The sequence below is a fragment of the Phasianus colchicus genome, chromosome Z (assembly GCF_987193195.1).
Source record: "Phasianus colchicus chromosome Z, bPhaCol1.hap1.1, whole genome shotgun sequence".
Classification (NCBI taxonomy): Eukaryota; Metazoa; Chordata; class Aves; order Galliformes; family Phasianidae; genus Phasianus; species Phasianus colchicus.
The window spans coordinates 82,421,832-82,443,906 of record NC_143476.1 but is presented as its reverse complement, the minus strand read 5'-3'; the positions used below and the strand labels follow the sequence as shown (position 1 = coordinate 82,443,906).

Sequence of the window (22,075 nt, the reverse complement as noted above, 5' to 3'; positions counted from 1 at the left end):
CAGATTTATACTGCTTCTGTGAACATTCCTATAGCAAGAAGAAGCACAAATGGTCAAGTGAGAGAGGCTGCAGTTTGGCTAATGGCTGTTTTTTATTCTCTGCAGTTACATCACTCTTAGGTGACTCAACTTTCCTCCTAACCCGGCTCTGGCAAGCAGGCAGCGCCTTGGATCAGATCTTTCCTCCTGCAGATGATCAAAGTGCACAAGCTACAAATAATTAAAATGTTTTTTAAGATGGTATGAATATTCCACTCGGATTAATGACGAGTAAGAAAAAATGGGTCATCTTATGTAACAGACCACAAATGAGAATAGAGAATCGAGCCGGCATCTCAAGTTGCTCCCCGCAGGCTGCCTTTCTCCACCATTGTACGCAAGGCAGCCTCTGTTCAGAGCAACCTACATCTGGAACAAACTAGCCTGCTACAGATGTGGGGAAGCTCGCGTTACGCTTGCTCCAAGTGCATACCATCAAACGCTCAATTTCATAAGCACGTCATTAATAAAACAAAAAGGAACGTTTTTCCCCTCTGAGTGTAAAATAAATAAATAAATAAGATGTGTCAGAGCTGCTCTTCCCACCCGTCTTTCACCAGCTAATTGCAGGGGAGTTTAAAAGGGGCTTGACTGATTTCTACTGTGTGGTGTTCAACAAGTTGCAAATCTGAATATACAAAGGAAAGATCGCTTTGAAATGTTATATTAAAGAAAAGCTTGGCAGGAGCAAGGTGTAAACAAATGGAAAACAGAAATGCAGTAAGTAGTTAAAAAGGCAGACAGCAAAATGGAAAATGTAAAATAGCTGTCTACAAAAAACACTTTCTGTCACAGCAGCAATGATTTTTGCATAAATAAGTAATAGTTTTTAAGCAAAACCCAGGATAAGCCAAGCTGAGAACAGGAGTAACAGTGCATCAGCACACCGGACATGCACATGTCAACCTTGCCAGACCTTGCATCCCATACCAACATGGAGCCCATGGGACTCCTACCTGCCCTGCCGGTACTGTGATAAGGGTTTGCTGCCTGTGCAGGACCAGCTCCCACCTGGTGACATCACAGGATCACCCTAGAAGCAGAAGCTAACAGTAAACTCCTCCTTGCTGGCCATGAAGCAGTTTTTGGAAACTTGAGGTTTAAGAGAAAGTTTTAAGATTTACGCCTTGAAAAACTGACCACACTAGGTTTGATGGCAACCGAAGTGCTGATGGCACGTAACTGAAAACCAGCAGTATTTCCCACATAAAAACACACAGCCAGGGCACCATGTTCAGATCAGCATCAGCACTACCAAACAGCCTAGCCTACAGGGACAGGGAGCTATGCCGGGTGTAAATAGCAGCACTTCACTCCTCAGAACTCCCCAGTGATTTGGGGCAGAAGAAAAGCTCCTCTCCTAGATGCCTGCCTTGTGTCAAATGCTGCCTGCTCGCACCATCCCATTCCCCTGCAGACATGGGGCAGGTGCAGGTAGCTGCTGAATTAACCTCGGTGACCACATGCCAGGTGATTAGCTCAAACATGTTGCTCTCAAGATGCAGCCAAAAGCCATCACTCTTACACTAGTGCAAATGACTCAATCACAAAATCATGCCAAAATCTGATTTTTGCAGATTCTTAACAAAGCAATTATTTCATTAGTGGATAATGAGTATAGTTTTCATCTGGTCTTACCAGGATGTTGTTAAAGCTGATCTGACAGCAGGATTCCTGCTTTCATCTGCTACCTTGAGTTTTCACTGTTGTACAAACACGCGAAACAACTCCAAAACAAATCAAAAGGGGAGGAAAAGAAAGTCATCTACATTCCTTTACTGCTGTGTTATTCCAAGGCACAAGTTCTTTGCCCATCCCTACTGACTATGGAAAGTTCCTAGCACTGGAGATAATTCTTAGCACTGGAACCAGCAAAGCCTTTGGCTTCTGCCTCCAGGTGATACAAGCCACTCAGTGCCTCTGGTGTCTCCTAAACCTCTTGAAAGTGGAGAATGAAAAAGTCAAACTCACAGCCCTCATTCTGAATTACACAACGTTGACCCCATGAACTTTCCGTGTCCTCAAAACAGGTTGGATTCAAGCGCACAGACACAACTGAGAATTGATTTAAGTGCCCATTTCTGATTCAACAGGCTCTTTTTGTTTGGGCAAATGGGTTAGCATCCTTCAACTGAAATGCAAGTACCTTGACCTGGAGAGAGAAGCATCCTAACGAAAAAGTCTGGAGAACAACAGAAAGCAAAATCCTCCTCCAAATACAAACACACAATTAAAATACACAAAATAGGCATCACAGATGAGGGGATGAAATGTCTGCAGTTTTAAGCAGAATGACCCAAAGGGATGCATCTCCAGAGACAGATTAGTTGTTGACATCATTTCCTTGGCAAGGGCTTTAAACATTTTATCAGCCATTGCATGCACCTGAACTACATAATCACTCCTTGCAAAAATCTGCTGGAGATGTTTCTCATCCTGAGCCATCACCATCTGGGTCGCACCTCCCTGTGCTGCTCCCCTCTTGAGGCTCTGGAGCTTCCTTGCAAGATCAGCCAAAGGATTGTGAGCTATTCCTGACTCGAGGGGGGTGGGGGGTTGTTCAGCACAGCAAACGCCCCCAGGGAGCTCAAGCTTTCAAGTTTTACAATGTGCTTGCACTCCCTCAAGTATCTCACTGGGTCTCAATCTGTTGTTGTTGGACCATTGGGAACGGTGGATTGGTTTGAAGCTTCCCAGAAAAAGATCCTTGCTGTCTGCAGTAGATTAAAGCCTATCCTGGAGTAAGTCACCATGGTCCCCATGTCAGCTACAGCAGAGTCTGTCCTGGGGACTGGTTTTCATCTGCTGGTGTCAGGAATCTTTGGGTTCGCTAAGCGGTTTCAGTTCCCTGACTCAAAAATTAGGCATATACAGATCTGTAATCACAATTTACACCTGAAACACTGCAGCACTAAGCAAACAGCATGCACTATTTTTAGGCACGTCCACTTGTTTTCAAACATTCACACATAATGTTCAAAGCATCAAATGGTGTGAACTTAAATGTTCAGCTACAGCCATCCTTTGCGTTCCAGTTACGGATTTGCTGTATCAACCACACCATATGCAAAATGAAAAAAACACTGGATGGGTAGTAGATGTTTTTTACTGTTGCTCTCTCTTAGAGTTTGTCATAGCAGAACACAAATCTCAGCTGAGAGCTGCTGTGGCACAGCCCTGTGCATCCCTGACATCTCTGTGGGCAGTTCATTGCCAACAGGGAGGATTCCTTCTCACGATGGCACATTTAAACTAATTCATTACAACTTATCCATTACCGTACTATCTCTGCACACAAACCTGCCCTAAGCCTTTGGAAAATTTGATTCGAACAGAGAATAAATGAACACATTGCTACTTAAAATTAAAATCTACAGCTAGCCCAGCTGTAACTATCGCTTGAATCACAGCAAAGAAAGGCAAAACTTGCCATCATTTGAGAAACGTGACAGCAAGGGCAACTTATCCCAGAAAGTTGTGATGACAGCTGTTTTATGGCAAGGTGGAGCATAACTGGCAGCAAAAATAAATGAACTGTAGCATCAGTACTAGTTACATAAAAGCACTTCCTAAAACTCCAAGCAAAATCAAGGCCGAGTTTTGTCAGTGCTGCACAGCTACAATTAAAAGACAGAGCTTGTCCCTGAGAGAGTTTACTACCCAAAATAGGCAAGAGAGAGGAAAGACATGCTTATCACAGTGCAAATTAAAACTTCAAGACAGTAGATAGCCCCAGGATTCACGTTAATGAAAGACAGAAGCAAACACAGAGGATAAAAAGATGTTAAGAACAGAAACAGATTCTTAAAAAGGCCCATGCACGTCTAAAGGTGTCTGCAACAGGAACAAAAACTGGAGTTATGTATCTCTAAAATGTGTATCATACAACAGTGAAATAAAAAACCTTGATGAAATAATAATCAGTGCTTACACTGACAAAAATAAGTTGATGCAAAGCAACTCAGCTTCCCAAGTTCAGTGAAGCTACTTACCCTTGGAAGTATCCTACTCACAGCAAGGTTTGCATTTTGGTACAGCAAATGGTTGACAATTTTTCTTTCCATCCCATTTAAAAAACAGGAAAATCCCTAAAGTAGATACAGTATGTCAAGTCTCATGTTTTGATTCCTCTAACATACCATTAGCCTTATTCTTCTGCTTGGCAAGATAAGAAACGTTTTGCATTAGCCAAAATGAAAGGTAAGACTGACATTTACCAGCACTGATCGGTAAATATTGCTACAGAAAGCTGTCAACCTTCCCTAACTGCAAAGCAACATGCAATTCAAAAGCATTCCACCCTTCCTGAGACATGCCACCTTAATAAGCAAGCAGTAATGGGATGGAACAAAAACAACTTTCTCATTAAGTGTAGCCAAGCACTGCACACCTGAGGTGGTACAAATGCAAGTACACCTGACTGGTCTTGTAGGTGCACACACACACCCATGTGCACCTGTGCATACACTCAGGAGCACAGGGAGAGTTATGGTCTTCTTAAGACAGGCCCAACTGGATCATAAGGCAGCAAAATTAGCTGCACGTGCTGCTTCATAGCTGGAACTCACTGCTGAATAACGTGGTTTAGCAACAGAGAGCCCTTGTCATTCACAATGTCAAAGTGCTGCTGTGCTGTAAATCTCACTTGCCCAAAAACCGCTCTGAGACTCAGCATTAATATGCCCTCTCCTCTTCCCCTTTTTTTAATCGGTAGTAAGCTGACCTCACAAAGACACAAAATACACGTTATGGGGCCAGCAAATGCTGACTGCTCTCCATAGAGGACACACATGGCAGCTCTGTTCCCATGCCATGTACTTGCTGCAGCAGATGAGTGCCCAGACATACACCCCAGCCCCTCTCACTTGCCTGCCTTTACCGCGAGAGCATCTCCCTGCCACCCAGTCACCTCCACATATCATCTAATAACAACTGCTACTTTTGGATCTGGATTTCAGTCCTTTACTAATGCAGAAGTTTAAATTTAAGAGACTTCTGGAAGCATATTTGGTTTTCTTTTAAGCTAGTGAGGACTTCTCAAAGCATCGTGTTGGGGTAAGAGGAAGGAAAGGTGGCAGTTCGTGCTCTGGCACATTCCACCACCAGCCAACTTCTGGGTCACTGATGAAAGCCTCAACTGTATTGCTAGGAGACCAGATTCAATGGAATGCCCTTTGAAAAACCACCCTCACTGCCGTGGTTCTCTGGCTCCTTACAATCCCAAGGTCACACCTCTGGTCCCCATCTGACAACTTCTCAGCACTCCTCAATTCTAAGCAGCTGAGAAAACAGTCCACATGTCTTCCAAAACAACTGTGACAGAGAAACAGAGAACAAAATCAAGGGATTTTGTCTTCCCAGTAAAAACAGTGAAACCACGAAATTGGTATCTTGTGAGGAAACCTCCTGTTTCCTTTTTCTTATCATTCCCCAACTCCTCCCATACTCGTCTTACATCCTTGCCTTTGTAATTACCAGCCTAGAAAACACCACCTGGTTTCAAGCCACTGAATAAAAGCAGCAAACTTTGATTTCTGCGTTTAAGCTCCTAGATCTCCCCAGGATGTGATGGGTCATTACTCCGGCTCAGAGATTGCCTGTTTTTAAATCACTGTGCACGACTCCCTGGGCCCTTTCCAAGGTCAGATCTGGTTTCCAGGCCTCTGAGATCTTCCTGCCAGGCAGACAGAGCCCTGAAGCTTTGAATCTGCACATTTTCAAGGGGCATTCTGGTTCATTCTAAAAATATTGCAGCATAACTTAACCACCTGTAAATATCAGATGCTGACTGCTAATTGACAGGTACAATATTTATTGAGGTTACATACCAACAAGCAGTCTAGCAGATTTGTTTATACATAGCAATAGCAATGCCAAGTGCACAGGAGAGACAGACCAAGATCCGGGAGATGAAAGCAAGTCTGAAGGGGACTGACACATGCATACGAACCAGTAGCACTGGAATCTCCTGGCAGGTTCATCTGACAAACAGTTTTCGTCTCAGCTCTCATTTTACAATTCAGCACTGCTGTTATTAGCAGCATGCTGTGACAAAACAAGAGAAAAACACCGAGGTTGTGGGAGAGGAAAGCTAACAACACCCAAGGCACGTGGCTGCCTCAAAAGCACTCCTGGCACAACAACTCCAAGGCCACGAGCTGACCTCTGGGTTCAGCAGAGCAACAGCCAAAGACAAGCAGACTTACTCCAAACTCTTCTCCCCTGCATTATGGTTGCTTTAACTTCAAATGAACTTCCTAAAGGGAGAAAAAGGGAATTTCCTGGAGCCAAGATTCCAGCTCTGTAATTCTTCCATCTGCATCCTGGGGCCAGGGAGGGGAAGGAGAGGAGGGAGGACCAGAGAGGTCCTCCTGCAGCCACGCAGGTGCTGCAGCTCCTTCCCAAAGCCTTTCCTCCCACCCGCAGCTGACCTCCAGCCTGCTGCAAGGCGTCTCTCAATGACACACAGTGAATATACTGCTCCCCAAAGGTGCTGGGGCTGACAGCTCTGGATATTCCATTAGCCAATGCATGGAGGAGACGGCAAGCACCGTGCAGGCAGTGGGGATGGGCCGGTTTTCCCCATAGAGAAGGTGCCCTGCCAATGCACCCTGTCCCTGTCCGGGAAGAGATAACTCATCCCGAGGCTGTGAAAGCTTTGGCTTGTGCTTTGAAGCCTGGAAGGAGGCTGCAATTTCTGACACTCCGTTCTGGATGCTGTTTTCAAAAGACTCCTGACAGGACTGGATCTCACATGCCTGAGCGCCAGGTCATGCTTTAGAAATGCAGCTTTAAGTGACTTTTGAGGCTCCCAAGTATCCTCATCCTTTGGTTGTCATTAGTTTTTGTTTTGTTTTCTTTTAACAGAACTCAAATACTTTCGAAAATTTTATTTACTGTCTCTATTTACCATTCATTAAGAAGCTGAATTAAGCTGCTGATTACTGATAGCAGCTACCACACAGCTGTTAAAGTGATGGGCATCTGTAGGTCTCCTTGTTTTCAAAAAGCAAAGGCTGTTCAGGGCATGCCATTCAGGCTCAACTACTACAATTCTCCACATTCAGACATTAGGAAAATGTAATTAATACTGACACGTACAGAGGTCATATCTCTGAGCAAAACATTAAGGGGCGAAAAATTAAGAGACAGAGAGAGAGAGAGAAGCAATTTTGCTAAATGACTGTGCCTCCCAGCAGGCTCTGTGACAGATACACCGCAACAGAACAGATTATAGCTCTTAGATTTCCAGTGACTCAACTAAGCGTTTACACTTTACAAAGCCACCTTATATGTGCTTTGCATTAAAAACGTATTTATTGCTCACATTGACACATGTATTTTCTGAATTTAATAATACACTTGTTGGGCCATGGTGACTCAAAACATCCATGTACTACCAGCAAGAAAAGGCTCTAGATCAAGTTTCTTCATACTCGGCGTTTGACTTCCTCAAAACATACTCTGACCATCTTCATTTATAACGTGCTTATTAGACATCTCCAGAACAGATTCCTGAAAATATAAAAACTTCCTTAAGTTTTTATGTGAACTGGAGTCTTCAAAATACCGATGGGCTGGATTTATTTATTTAAAAAGTTCTAATGTTTTCCTTTGGAAGGGTTTTACAGAGGCTTTTGCAATTATGAGGCTTTCAAAAATGGTACATAAACACCTTCTTCTCCCTGTTGCACCATGAAATCAAATGTGTTTCAGTGATGGGAAGAATAGGTTTTCTCAATTACATTTCTTTAAGACCAGCACTTAAAAAAATTGGATTAGTCCCCTCCAATGCTTTTTACGTTAAGTTAGTTTAATCTAACAACCACCATCACTCTGCACTAGTACTGGGGAGTACCAACTCAGAAGATATGTTTAAACCAATGCTTTCCCCAGCAGACATTAGGGATGAGATGTCCACTCACACTGCTGCATTGCCACCTTTGAAGTCTTAAAACCAAATGCAGCTGCTGCAGCAAGCCCTGAGCCCAGCAGCAGCATTCATCTGTTTATGTTATCAGTGTCTCTGAAAAAACTGGCAGACAGCTCTTCTGGTCATAGATGCATACTGAAACCCAAGCAAGGCTTGGGTTATTTTTCTCCACTCAGCAATGCTGCAGTTCTAGCCAGGCAAACCCCAAGATCTCTGTTAGGATGAAGAAAGAAGCAATGAAAGCCCTGAGCCCACTGCCATCCCAAACATTAACAAATCATCCATTCCATCAACTTGGAGCAAAACTCACAGCAGCTTCCATGTGGCTCCCAAGCACTTCTCAAACAAGTTTTGTAACACTAATAATTGCAGCAAGGTCTGGTGCTGATTCCCCTTCCCTCCAAAAATGGAAACTTCAATTCCACTTTTAACAGAAGTTTAAGGTCCCATCGAACTCAGACATGAAGCTTCAAAGGTGAAAATGAACATCTTTCACTGACCCCTCTCACCTCAGTGTCTTAAGGTCAGCACCTGTTCCAACAAAAGAGTTCCTGAAGCCAATATTGACAAGTCTGAGAAATAACAATCTTCTCTTTCACCACAGAAGGAACGTGGCAAAAATTCCTCACAGTTACTACCTAATTCTCAAATCCTCCTGTATTCTGGTTTTTTACACAATGCCTGCAACTCAGCATCCCAGCAGCTTAGGGTGTCACACAGAGGACAACACAATGAAACCTGTGAAATCACTCTAGAAGTGTCCCTTAATCCTCTTTCTTACGCATCAGAAAATTTGCTTGCTTCTCCACAAAACCCCATAGCAGACCTACCTGGGCTGACTGGTCAGTGATGTCCATCGCGCTGCCCTCTGACAGCCGGGACCGGTGCTGTGCCCTGGTGCTGCGCAGCTGCTCCTCCACATTAACTTCTGCTTCAGGGGCCTCCGGTTGAGCCACCTCCACCTCCATCGGGGTACAGTGCCCATTCCCGTGCTCTGGCTTTTCTTTGCTCTCCTTGCTGCCTGGCGTCCTCGTGATGACCCCAAACTTCCTGGTCCTCTTCCCATTCTGAGCTGCTCTGTCAGCAGGTTCAGGGCTGGGCTTGGCTTTGGGGTCACAGCTGTTGCTGTTGTTGCCGTTGGAGGGAGGAAGAGGGGCTTTGCGCTTGATGCGGCGCAACATGATCAGGTAGACAAAGCCGCCATTCCAGCACTGCTCGGCCAGGTAACTGCAAGGAAAGAGGTGCATGTGTTAGCAATGGCTCACCCCGCATCCTGCCCCGGCACCGTGATGCCTGCATGACTCTGTGAGCAGCACAGCTGCATTCAGAACGAGGAAACACTGGGATACCTCCAAGCATTCGCAGAAGCTCCTTTTTCCTTTGATATTAGAAATCTGGACTGACAAGCAGAGATCTGAGTGCTACCTCCCAGCAGCCCTATCAGACGCTCAGACAGCAGTAACAGAACAACTGGTAATGCTACCAAATGGATTCCCACCAGCCTGACCTCCGCACAGCAACACAAAATGGCAGAGCAAGCAAAGCAAAGCAAAAAAGTGGTTCCAGTGGGGGGGATTAATATAAATAAATAAATTCTGAAAAGTTAAAAATAGTCTGTTTAGCAGACTGAGAGGGGACCTGATCCAGGTCTATAAACATCTAAGGTGTGGGGGGCAGAGTGGCGAGTCCAGACTGTTTTCAGCAGTGTGCGGAGACAGGACAAGGGGGAACAGCCAGAAACTGCAGCATAGGCAGTTCCGCACCAATGTGCACAAGAACTTCTTTACGGTGAGGGTGACGGAGCACTGGAACAGGCTGCCCAGGGAGGCTGTGGAGTCTCCTTCTCTGGAGATATTCAAGACCCTCCTGGACACCTACTTGCGTGACCTGGTGTAGGGAACCTGCTTTGGCAGGGGGGTTGGACTCAATGATCTCTGAAGGTCCCTTCCAACCCCTGCAATTCTGTGATTTGCATCTGAAATGAGTCTCCTTAGTGGAACCCATCTTCTGCTCTAGCATACCAGCATGCTCTCAGGGCTCCAGGGGAACAAATCAGCTACAGGACTAAGCATATGCAGAGCCAAACGCCTCAGTACAACAAAGCACGGCACTACAGTGCACCCCGGCTCCCATGAATGGGAGTAAGTTTCCTTATAGCAGGCACACTCCAATCAAACAGGAGCTAAGTCATTGCAGTTGTGCATGGAGCAGCCACCAGGTTCCCATACCACACCATCACCTTCATTCCAAATGTTTTGAATGTGCCTTAGAAGAAAAGACATTTCTGCTTCAAATACTCAGTGACCTTAAAGAAACTGCACCCATCAATGCAAAAGGGGAATCCAACTTCATGCCTCTTTTGGGAAAGCATGTACCTCAATCCAAATTCTTGAAATATTTGGGTTTTCAGCCAAGGGTGTGACCAACAAGGAGTACAAACAAGCTGGAATGTGTATTTAACAGGTTTGTATGTGCCCTTTCACATTAATTTAGACCCAAAAACTCCACTGTCTTTCTCACTAGCAAAAGTGGCAAGCATTTCCCAGAGCATCAAATAACCCTGCTGCTGCAGCTGCAATAAACTTTCCACTAACACAGAGCAGTTGATGAGCCTACAGCTATCAGAGGAGATGAGAAAATAGGTGTGGAGTTAAACCATAACAGGTCCTCAGAGAAAATAACACAGCACTTGTGTCTGAGAGAGCAGGAGGAACTCCGCAGTCTTCCACCCTTTTTTCCCTGCCTGCTGCTTGTGGGGTAATTTTCCCCTTCCCTTTCTTAAAAGTTGTTTGGCCTTAAACACAACCCTTCAAAGCTATTCCTGCATAGAGGTGACTTACGGCAAAACAGGAAAAGCAGCTCTGATAACCCCTGAAGCAAACTTCTTTGCAGATGGGTGAAGAAAGCTCTCTCCATTACTCAAAGCAACCTGGACCAGCCTGGCAGTGGCTGAAAGCAACACACAACAGTATGTTTTTGTCCACAGACTTTAGCTGGTAGTTTCAGCCCACCCTTTCCTAAAGCTGAGATGTCCCCCTCAGACAACAGCACCACTCATACTGCCTGTATCTCACTAGGAAGTCTGATGCCCAAATGAATATGGCCACATTAAGTACAGCCCTGGAGCAAGCGAGCTGAGGGACAAACAGGTTTCCCAAATGTGTACAGACTGAATCTCCACTTGGGCAAGCCTCTTGAAAGGAAGAAAAGACAAGGAAAGGAAAGCGAAGGGAACATATATATATATATATATATATCCAAACAAAATCTTAAACCCATCTTTTTTCAATCCCCAAACAGACAGCACTGTCCCTGCAGCAGCCCAGCCGTCTGGGTGGCTGTGAGGTGACACAGCCCCCGTGAGACAGCCGGGGCAGGCAGGACATGCAGGCTTTGCCTAAAAAATTCCACAACTAAGAGGGAAGTAGTTTGGATTATCAAGTTAAAAGAAAAATGCTTTTAATCAACAGAAGAGGGGCCGTTTTGTTCCAGAAACAATACGGGCTGCCTGTTTTTCACATTTATCTTTCAACTCAAATTTCAAGGCAGCCAGTAAAGTTGATTAAAATTCATGGCTTTTGCTTGCAGCAACAGCACTGCACTCTGATCCATCACACATAAGCCTGATAGCGCTGCTGTTGCTGGCACACAGAAGAAGAGCTGCTCGTCTCCCAGTAGCCCCGTGCCTCACATGGGTGCTGCCCTGCCTGCTCGGGGCAGACCCTGTTCTGCCAGACCTGTTCTCCTGCAGGTGCACCGACGTGGGAGATTTAAAACACTGATCTCTATCTCTGAACTAATCACTGCTGTAGTTTTCAGTGCCAGTAACCAAGTGCAAGCAGTAACCAGCTGCCTGATTTTGAAACCAAGCAGAGGGGGAACTTAGTGCACGTCCCAAATAAAGTCATTTGACAAAGAAGAAAATAGTTTACTGCTTTACCTCCTCTCATAGCATGTTCACTCTGCTCGTAACATGCAAAGTTACAGAAAGGGAAGAAGTAGTTTATTTTTCTCTATCTGCTGTCCACAGAAACTCATGCCTGAAGCTCAGAGCAGTAATGATGCAGCAGCTGTGCTGAAGTCAGAGGGGCCACACTGATTTACTCCATATGGCAGGATGGTCCAGGCATGCAGCCTGTAGTAACTCAGAGTTTTATGTCTTCTTGAGTGCTCCTCAGCAGTTCAAAGCACACATTCCCATGAAGAAAAACGAACGCTTTCTCTGGGGCAGGAAGCAACTACCTTTGAGTGGCAGTGAGGGACCACGCACGCCAGACGATGGCCGGTATTTCCTGACAGGGTATGTCTAGCTGCCACAAGGATGGGTACCAGTGATGCAATAAGTGGCATCATTACTCCAGAGCTTGTTTCAAATCAAAAATCAGGCATCCTGTGTTGGAAAACCAACACTGGTGTAACACCATGCTCATATTACAAGACAGGCACCTAATATACGGAGGATTTGCGGTCACTGTCAGTATCACCCTAGATCTGTAGGCAGGGCTGCTAACCAGGGAGCATGAGCCACTTTTAAGTTCTGCTAAGTACCTGCTGCCTACTTAGCTGTCTTCCTTTCCCATTGTCATTTCTTTCCCTATTTAAGAAAGAAGCCAGAAAACCCCACGAAAGCACAGCAGGCCTTCAGCAGAGGACAAAAGACAGGAAAGAATGTATTAAAAGACTGAAAACCTGCAGATTTTTAATTACTTTCAATCAGTCCAGGAGTATCCAGGAGCCAGAGGGGAATAAAGAAATGGATTCAATAAAACGTATCTATACAGCCTCTATTCTGCAAAAAACCACCAGAGCTGTACAGGACCCCAGAATTCGCTTCTCAGGGGTTTAATGTGTGCTAAGCAGACATGTCTTTTTTTAGGCTCAGTCCCAGCAGAGCATCCACAGAGATTTCAGCCATCACTGCACCGAAGGGATTTTTTTGGCTGGGCAGGATCAGAGCCTGTGTGCATCCGCAGCTCTCAGCACACAGCATCAGCTGCTGCCTGCAAGTTTTCAGCTACTTCAAACATGAGCTCAGATGAAAAAGGCACGAGAAGCAAAAATCTCCCAAATGCAGCTTTGATTGACCTAATTTAATGAAAACCGAGACTGTAAATCACAATAGGTTTTTAAATTCCTCTATCCTGCGCTGGTTGGCAAGGGATGGAGTAGGATGCAAAAGAAGCCCTGCATGGCATGTGCCAGCTAAAAACCCTGGGCAGCCACTCCTAGAGTCTGTGGCTGAAAGCAAGAGATTTTGCCAGCTGGTAACGCATCATTTGCAGAACATTTTACCAACAAAGCACTCATCCATGCTTCCTAGTTTTGCCAGGCTCTGTAAGGCAGTGCCAAGAATCTTGTCTCCCTACATACAAGGGGCTGCTCCCATCCTATGGAACTCAACCCACATCCCTGCCTTACACATGCAGGAAATTTCAAGACCCATGCAATAACTCAGAGCCCAGGGAGGCAATGCCATAGCTCTGCAAGGTGAGGCAAGGAGAGGCTGCACACCCTCTGCAGTTACAACAAGTGGCAAAAAGTCTGTTTTGGAGAGTCATGGAACAGGCTGAGTGCATTTCTGGAAGAAAAAATAAGAATTATATTTTATATATATATACACACACATATACATAATTTTTTATTTCTATTATTTTTTATTATTTTAGATAAATATATATAAACACATTATTATTACTTTTATATATGCATATATAAAGGTAAGCCTTGGGAAATCCTAGTCCCAGTGAGACAGGAAAACACCAAAGACCACAAAACCAACCCAGCCATGTGGGTGGTAGACCCTGGAGGGACTACAAGCATCAAGCCTCGATATTTCCACTGTAGTGTCATCTCCCCAAGCAAGGGCTAAGATATCACCAAAGAGTCAGTTTGGAAACATTTCCCGCTGACATGCTCAGAAGGAACAGCTGCTTTTGCTGCTTTCATCCTGCTCTGGCTCCAGCTCTGCTAAAACCTCAGCCTGAATAAAAAGCTGCCCTTAAGCAGCAGGCAGATTTGTTCTTCTCTGCAGGAGAGAAACCATGGAAATCTTAATAATCTTTAAAACTAGGGAAAAATCACTTTGCACTTTAAACAGCGCAGTAAAGTTCCCTCTGGCAAAGCTCAACCACAGGTTAAAAAATGCAGCTGGTGGCTGCTATCAGGGGACGCTCCCTGCTTCTCTTCCATATGAACTACTGAGACGGACACATCCTTTGGAGGCTCTTTTGAGTTATGTAGTCAGATCCCACTTCTGCCCTACGCTGCAATTGCACAAATCAGTAAGTTCGCTCAGTATACTCCAAGTTTCTTGGCATCCACGTCCAGCATCATACTTGGAAAACGTGCTGTAGGGTAAACTCAGACATTTTTACATTTTACACATAGGAGTGTGCAAATAGAAAGGCCTACAGATTTGACAAGAGTGTGCTGTGACAAACTCTGTCACATCCCATCTCTGCTGAACAACTACAGACGGTTGCGCTGAACTGCATGAAAACCAAAGCAGGCCTGGCAGCTGTAAGAGAACATCTGGATCCACTTTAAGATCAGAAATACTGAAGAAGTATGTTTATTTTACACTAATAATACTATTTCGCATTTCTACACAACCTTTCATCCTGATTGATCAGAAAACAGAGTGGAAATGACACGCGTGGACATTCCCCCGCCCGCAGCGCAGCTCACCAGGGCGCGGAGGAGGAATTTCCATCACGCCGACGGCTTGTGGAGCCGCAGATCTGCGGCGTCTTCAGCAGGACAGACAGACCGCCGGTTGTTACACACTGCTTTGGAGGACTTTGGCATGGAGAAATGTCTTGAAACTCAATCTTCTCTGGGCTGGAAGGATGAAGGGCAGAGTGGATCCTCGCAGTACCGAAGCCTCCACATCCAAGGGGGATTTAAAAGCTAAAACTAACAAACCATGTCTCTGTGACACAGGAAACCAAGCTAACTTGCTTTTCAGGTAAGTCAGGGCAAATTGATGACTAACAGATAGTGACTGACCAAAGGCTCCACGTGAATCCCTCACCCCATTGCAGTCACTGTGGAAGACAACCCACAAAAACGTGGGCAGATTTTGGCAGACATCAGGGGGCACTTTTAGGAGATTTCCACTTCTTCAGACAAGACTCAAGTGTGCATTAACACAGCCAATGAAGATCACCCCCGAAGACCAGGCTGAAGCCCAGCTCACGGTCTCACCACGAGGCTGGGGCACAGGGCACACCCCACGGAGGTGTGGGGCCTTCCTGGAGGACACTATCTCTGGTCGCAACTCACCTCAGCTGAAATTAATAGTGTTGGTAAAGCCAGCTGTTTGATCACATTTTTGCACCAGGAAGGAGCCAGGCAGCTCTCAGCCCAGCGCCTTGCTGCGACAAGCCCCATCCTGTCTCAGGCTGCGCAGGTGATGGCACACACAGGGGACATGGTGTTCTCTGCTTGCCTTAATAAGCAGGGGGAGAGGCAGAAACAGCATGGGAAGAGTCACTCACAGAGCTGAGAGACGTAAAGCATCCAGGGTGGGTGTTCAAGCAGCCAGAGGTGCGGACAGGACTTCCACCTCCAAGAAGAGGATGAGCAGCTCCCAACCCTCGGCTCACAGCCAGGGATGAGCAGCACCACCCAGAGCCTCCTGTTGGCTGGAACTCCCTGAGCTATGCTGTTTTCTTTTCTTACTATAGCTCAAGTGTTGCTGTGAGAGAACAGGACTCTGAATCCATATTGCGTATTTTTCACCATTAACTGTACAGTCAGGAGTGCAACCAGACTTACTGAAACCTTCAAGGAAAAATGAATCTGGAAGTTAAACTTCAGGGTATTTTTCTGTGGCCTTTCCTAAGCCGGCACAAGCATGCTGGGTGCTGATTAGACGCAATCCCTCCTTTGGATTAAGGCTGCCAGCAGCCTTGAGCAATCATGCTGTCCTCATCCTCGCTTGCCTTGGAGCAATTCGAGCTGCTCACAGACTGGCTGCTATCAGCACAACACCAAAAAGTCAGAGAGGCAGCATATCAGTGAACAAACGGGGCAAGGTCTGCTCTTCAGTGCTCAGCAGAAAAAGCAAAGCAGAGAGAATTTAAGATTAATAAGAACAAAAACTCCAGAGCTGAAGTCAGCAAGACTGTGCGCACACATCTCTGGGTCCAGAAGACCCCTCTGTCAGGCTCACCGTGAAGACTCCAGCTCTGGGAAGAGGTGACAAGAGAGCAGAGGACTGCTGTTGTGTTCTCACAGACTCACTGCCTACCTGTGGCTTTCACTGAAGGATGAGATTAAGATCGGTCTTCTGACACAGGGCCATGACTAAAGGCTGTCGAGACACCTTACTGCCTGGTATCAGTGCAATGATGTGGCCTTGAATTAGGGAGAATTAAACTCCTCTTCCCCTGCTGCTGCTCTGCAGATTGCTTACAGCACCCTAGGCAAGCCTTTCCACTGGAAAAAAAAAAAACCAAAAAAAAAAAACAACAGGGCCAACCCACAGAATTGCTGCAAGGGGCAGGGTGGCAAAGCTGTGGCATCAGAGTTTCACAAACACCTTAAATTCACAATCAGCCAACACGAAACATCACAGCTCTCCTCCCACCCAACATCCTGCTCGGCTGCTGGCACAACCCTTGGGCAGCCATACAAATGAACCAACCTGGGAACTGATCCAGCTTTAAATTAACACGGCCGAAAGCAAACACCCAAAAAACTCAAACCTTAATGCAAGGAGCTTTAACCCAGCTCGGTGCTCTGATCAGGTTCCCATCAGCACGCAGGGACAGGAAAGCAAGCAGCAGCGAGGCCAGGCTTCCGCTCCCACCGGCACTGCTGGCACAGCTGCAGCTCCAGGACAGGAGCTCGCAGGCTGCAGGGAGAGGCTCTGGCTTGCTCAGCTCAGCAGCCACACAACTTTGCTTTCTAAAAACCAAAAGGCCACACGTTCTTCCTGCAGACTGGCTCTCACTGCAGGTGTGGAAAGGAGAGAGATTTGATCACCACGATCATGCTGGCACAGTGCAAAAATGTGTTTTTGCCACATGCGCTTCAGAAACATGGTCAGAGCTTATGGAGAGAGTGATGAGAACAGGGACCTCCAGAACAGAGCACACAGATCCATTGGCTCTGCTTGGAGAAGGCAAAAGTGATGCTGCCTTCAGACTGCAGCAATTTTTGGACTCAAGCTTTACAAAGAAGCTGATCCTACTAAACATGTTAACTCCCAGAACTGCACCTGACCATCAGAAGCACGCAATGCTCTTTGGGTCTCGGACTCTGAGAGAATAAGGATTAAGCTGACAAATTCAATTTGTTCCTTTTTTGACAGCACAGCCTACAAACAATGGTGGCCCAGTTCAGTCCAGCTCCCATTTGTTAGTTCTGCTAGAAAGAGATGTTTATCTGGATACGTGGCCTTTCTCACACACATTATGTTCTCCTGTTGTAGTCCAGAGCTGGATGTGCTCTCCCTGGGAGGGCAGGGCAAGGCCGGACACACTTAATTGTTTTGTGCCATTTGGTAATGCTGCAGGGGTGATTGAGTGCCATCACCCCCTAGAAGCCATATCCAAACACAACTGCTGCCAAGAATAGAAAAGGTTTTTCCTTAATCCATTTTCACCAAATATGCTTTCTAAAATGTCTTGATTTCATTTTGCCTGCTCCTCCTCCTCATACAACGTTCTACCAAACTGCAGCAAGGCACAGGGCAGTGTTTAGTGATGCCTTGTCACTATGGGATGGAGAGAGAGGAAATATGGCCAAAAACTGCAAAGGAAGAGAGAGATTCAGTCTGCTTACTAGCCCCCGTCCCTCCCAACACCCTCACAACCAAGGGCTGCCATCAACAGCTTTTCTCTATCACAGCACTTGTGTACATACCAAGAATACACTTCTGAAGTAAATCTCATGCTTCCTGTACACTGGTTCACACAGTCAGGCAGTCGCCCAAGCTTCAACCAAATTCATCTCATGAAATTCCAGAAGCAGGCACATGCCAGGCACTCACACCATGCACTCCAGTTGCTGTGCTATGTGCTGATGTACATCAGTGTTGGGTCCACGGATCACACTGCAGCCAGCCCTATCTAACTGCCAAAGTAACCCCAGGACAGATGTCAGCTATAGCACAACAGTTTTCTGTGGTACCTTTTGGGCTATGCTGTTGTCTAGCACAGACACTTGGTAACTGCTCCATTACAAAAGTATCCTTCAATGCATTCATCTGAGGGAAGTCTGCAGGGACCAGAGCTACCATTTAATCAGGCCCATGCAGAATTTGCTGCTTCAGGAGAAGCACAAGGTCCCAAACAGAAAAGGCTCATTTGCAAAGATCGCACACTGGAATACAAATAAATTCTTGTTTACTTTTTGCAGCAACTGCAGTAAGTCATGGAGCAATGCTCGAAGTGTTTTCAATGCCAGTGTTACTGTTAATTTCTGAGACACAGCTTTCTATCATTAGTTCAGGTGTTCAGCTTTTTTTTTTTTTAAACAATACTTCTGAATTAGAAAACAAATCTAAGAAATGTTAACGAAGAGACACTGACATTTGACTTCCATACTGAGAGAATGCATCAAAGTAAAGATTTTACTTTATTTCAACCAATTTTCATGGAGTGCTCTTGGTGGTTTGAAAAATCTTCATTCATATATGGCAGCAACTTTCCTTTTCTGCCACTTTCCTCCCAAGGTGGAAGACTTACTCTAAACTGGGAAGTCCAAACAAGTTCGCATTTGCAAAACATGAAATCACCAGACTGAAAAGCACACATGCCTCAAGTTAAGGAAAAAAGAAGAGGTCAAAACCCACTCATGCATGACCCACACACTGCCCACATACACAGTATGTACTGACGGCAGCATTCCACCCACTGCACCCTGAGTGCCCAAGTCTTGCTGCTTATTTCACACTGTGCCACTGCACTTCCAGGGCTCTCCACCTTCCCTCTGTGTCCTATTTCAGGACCACAGTGCCTCTAAAGCGTCTTCTGTGTATTCACCCAGCTCACATCTTCCCCTTCTCCCCACAAGTCCTCTACGTAGCTCCTTGTTCCCATTCTCATTATGTAGCACTGAACTCTGGGAGCAGACTTAACATGACAGAAACGGTCTGTACTCAGAATCTGATGTATTCAATATATCTGCCTGGAGATGTGGAAACATGGAGAGCTCTTCACCCCACTCCCCACACAGTACCAGGCTATTCCAGCTCTCTGGAGTTAAGCTTCCTACCTTTCCCTATGCAGAAATCACCACAAATGCCCCAAACAAGAGGAAAACACACGAATGATTTCTATGACAGCAGAAACGTTCTGCAATGATATTTAAAATTTAAAAAAAAAATAATGATAATAAAAAATCTGCAATGATGTTTTGACAAATCACATTCTTTAGGTTTCCACATTATCTGTAATTCCCAAAATACTTCTCTCCACTGAGATGTAAAGGCTTTGGATGTCTGCAAGCAATGAATAGGAGAGCCAGAAAATTTAATCAAGCCTATTTTACAGCAGGAAGTAAGATGCTGGGGCACAGCCTTATTCCCAACAATTCAGCTGAACTGCTGAGAAGAATCCTACAAACAGAGGGAGTGGGCAGGCTCCCAGCAACCCCACAAAGGCTGGGGCAGATATGGAAGGAACAAATCACAGGATCTTATGAGTTGAAAGGAACCCCTGAAGGTCACCTGAGCCAATTCCCCCGCAACAAACAGGGATGACTACAGCTCCATCAGGTGCTCAGTCTGATCCAGCCTGACCTTGAGCGTGTCTAAAGACAGAGACATTCACAGCCCTTATTGGCTTTAAGGGGTAGAATTTGGCAGTAAGGGCTATTCACCTCCAAAAGACCACTCAGTTCTTGGTGTTTTCCTGTATTTGTTATAACACTGAAAGTAGCGATCTCATCAGCTGCTATCTCCTTACCAAGGGGGACAGTGCCTGCCATACAACTTGCTCACAGCTTCTGGTTTGGCCATGAAGGTTGCAAAGCCAGAAACATGGAGCCAGTGCAAGAAATTCAGCTCCTTTAAAACCATATGAAGGAAGCCCTAACCCTCTAATGATGCAGAGGAAAGTCTGGAAATACAATCTGACTGCACACTGAAAACTTTTTAAGCCACTCTTGCAAATGACATCGTTGTCTTTTGAGGACTGTGCTCTGGGAAGGCTGGTCTAGCTCTTTAACAAAATCGCTATTTTGTCCTTGGCCATGACAACAGGCTGTGTACACAGTAAATCCTGTGGATCAATGGCTTTAGCCTCTGCCAAGCCAAACTTCTCTGAGCCCCCAACCATGGCCACCAGGCACCTCGTGCACCCAGCAGCTTCTCCCAGTGACACCAAGCCCCACTGCCAAACATGGCTTTGGTATTCCTGACATCCACTAGACCTCGCCCTCTTTGAACAAGCAAACCATGCTCACCAGTCACTCTGCAATCTCCCATGAACACAAGCATTTCCCATTGGAGCTCCCTGGCTGGGGTTATTTTTGCAAAGTAAATGCAACTTCCCCTCCCACTGCACATAGCCTCATTTCAGAGGATGCTGAGGATGTCACCAACTCCAGCTGCACAATTCACCCAAAGCCTGGAGCATTACCCCCCAAACACCATGCTCAATATAGAAACCACAGCCGGTAGCTTGCAGCAAAAGACCTTGCAAAAGCGAGAGCTGGGCGATGTCAGATGTACATGTGCCTGTCTGTAGTATGTCTGCCTCTTGCCTTGGATGTTCACATTAAAAATCAGGTTCTAATTACACCCTCACTCTCTGTTTTCACCGCAATAAGTTGGATGAGGCCAAAAGGGAGAAGAATTAACAAGCGCGCATGGCAGCAGCCATAAACATTTCCCAACTTTCACTCTGTTTTGCAACACAAGATGGAGACATGCCCTCCTTGGAGGGCCAACAGATTAGCGCTTGCAGATGATTTTAACTTGTCAGCCAGCAGACTGAAGTTGCTGCGCTCTCACAGTTCTCCCAGCCTGCTGGAAGCACTCTGCCAGCCACAAAGACGCAAGCACCTCTCCAACACTGGGCGCCTTTTGGGTCACAGAAACATCTCCAGCAGCAGCCCAGCCCATGAACCAGGTCCCGCAGCTGGGGCAAGGAGCTGCAGCACTGTAAGGAAACAAAGGTCAGGCTTCCCTGTTTCTTCCTCCTGCCTGCCCCAGAGCTATGAGCACGGATGTACTGAAGGGGCACATGGGGCTGCAATTTTATTTTATTTTTTTTAAGGACCTCTTAGTTATTTGTTCAGCTCTAGCATGAGGCAGACCAGCACCACGTCACAAGACATCCGCAGTAAGCTTTTTGGTGACTGTCATCTGTTATTCACTCATTACAAATCCTTGCTGTTAACAAACTTTAGGAAGGGAATCAGAATTTTCAGATCCATAAACCTCCTAATAACTTCGGCTTCTTTATGCAGGCTTCAGGAACAGCCATGTCATCTGGTTAGAAACTCACAGCAGCTCTTCACTACTGGATTGAACCTGCCTGAGAACAGCAAAGAGATGGACAAAACCATCATCGACTTCAGCAGTGCAAAAGCATTCATTACCCGACACTCTCCTACCAGACACATCAAGCCCAGTGGCATAAACTTATGCTTGCTACTGTGCCAAAGACCTAGACACCTCCCTGGAGCACCAGTCCTCACAGACAGCACTGGAGTAAACCTGTCTGTGAGCACAAAGCCTCTATCGTGTTGGCTTCACATTGGCTCCTAGCATGCAAACCCAAGGCAGTGTTACAAGTATCTGCTCCGCAGATTAAGAGTGCCTTTAGTTGCTTTGAAAAATAAGAGTTTATTTAGTCAGTACATCGGCTTCTTCAAAGAGTCTGCAAACTAATTAGCCACACCGCGTTACTATTAAAACACAGAGCTTACATGCAATACTCTTGAGGATAAGAGAGATGGTGCCTTGGTACTAGAGGTATAGAATTAGCACAAACTGTTCGTCAGATGCATTTTCCTATCAGCTCCAAATTATATTTCAGACTGAATATTTTCCTTTCCCAGAGTTGATGTGGGAATTCACTTCTTTTATTTGTAAGTTCAAAGCAGTAATAATTTTTGCCCATGCACAGATTGAGAGTTTGAATA

The 22,075-nt window shown here is 45.7% G+C and overlaps 1 protein-coding gene across 9 annotated transcripts in view; it reads right to left on the bottom strand.

Moving 5' to 3' along the window:
* Window positions 1–22,075, bottom strand: part of PDZD2 (PDZ domain containing 2) — a 195,101-nt gene that overhangs the window by 55,547 nt on the left and 117,479 nt on the right. For all 9 annotated transcript variants that reach the window (XM_090130547.1, XM_031609884.2, XM_090130549.1 and 6 more), the window contains one exon: window positions 8,803–9,199. In XM_090130547.1, the coding sequence (XP_089986673.1) occupies window positions 8,803–9,199 (397 nt within the window). The remainder of the gene's footprint in view (window positions 1–8,802; window positions 9,200–22,075) is intronic.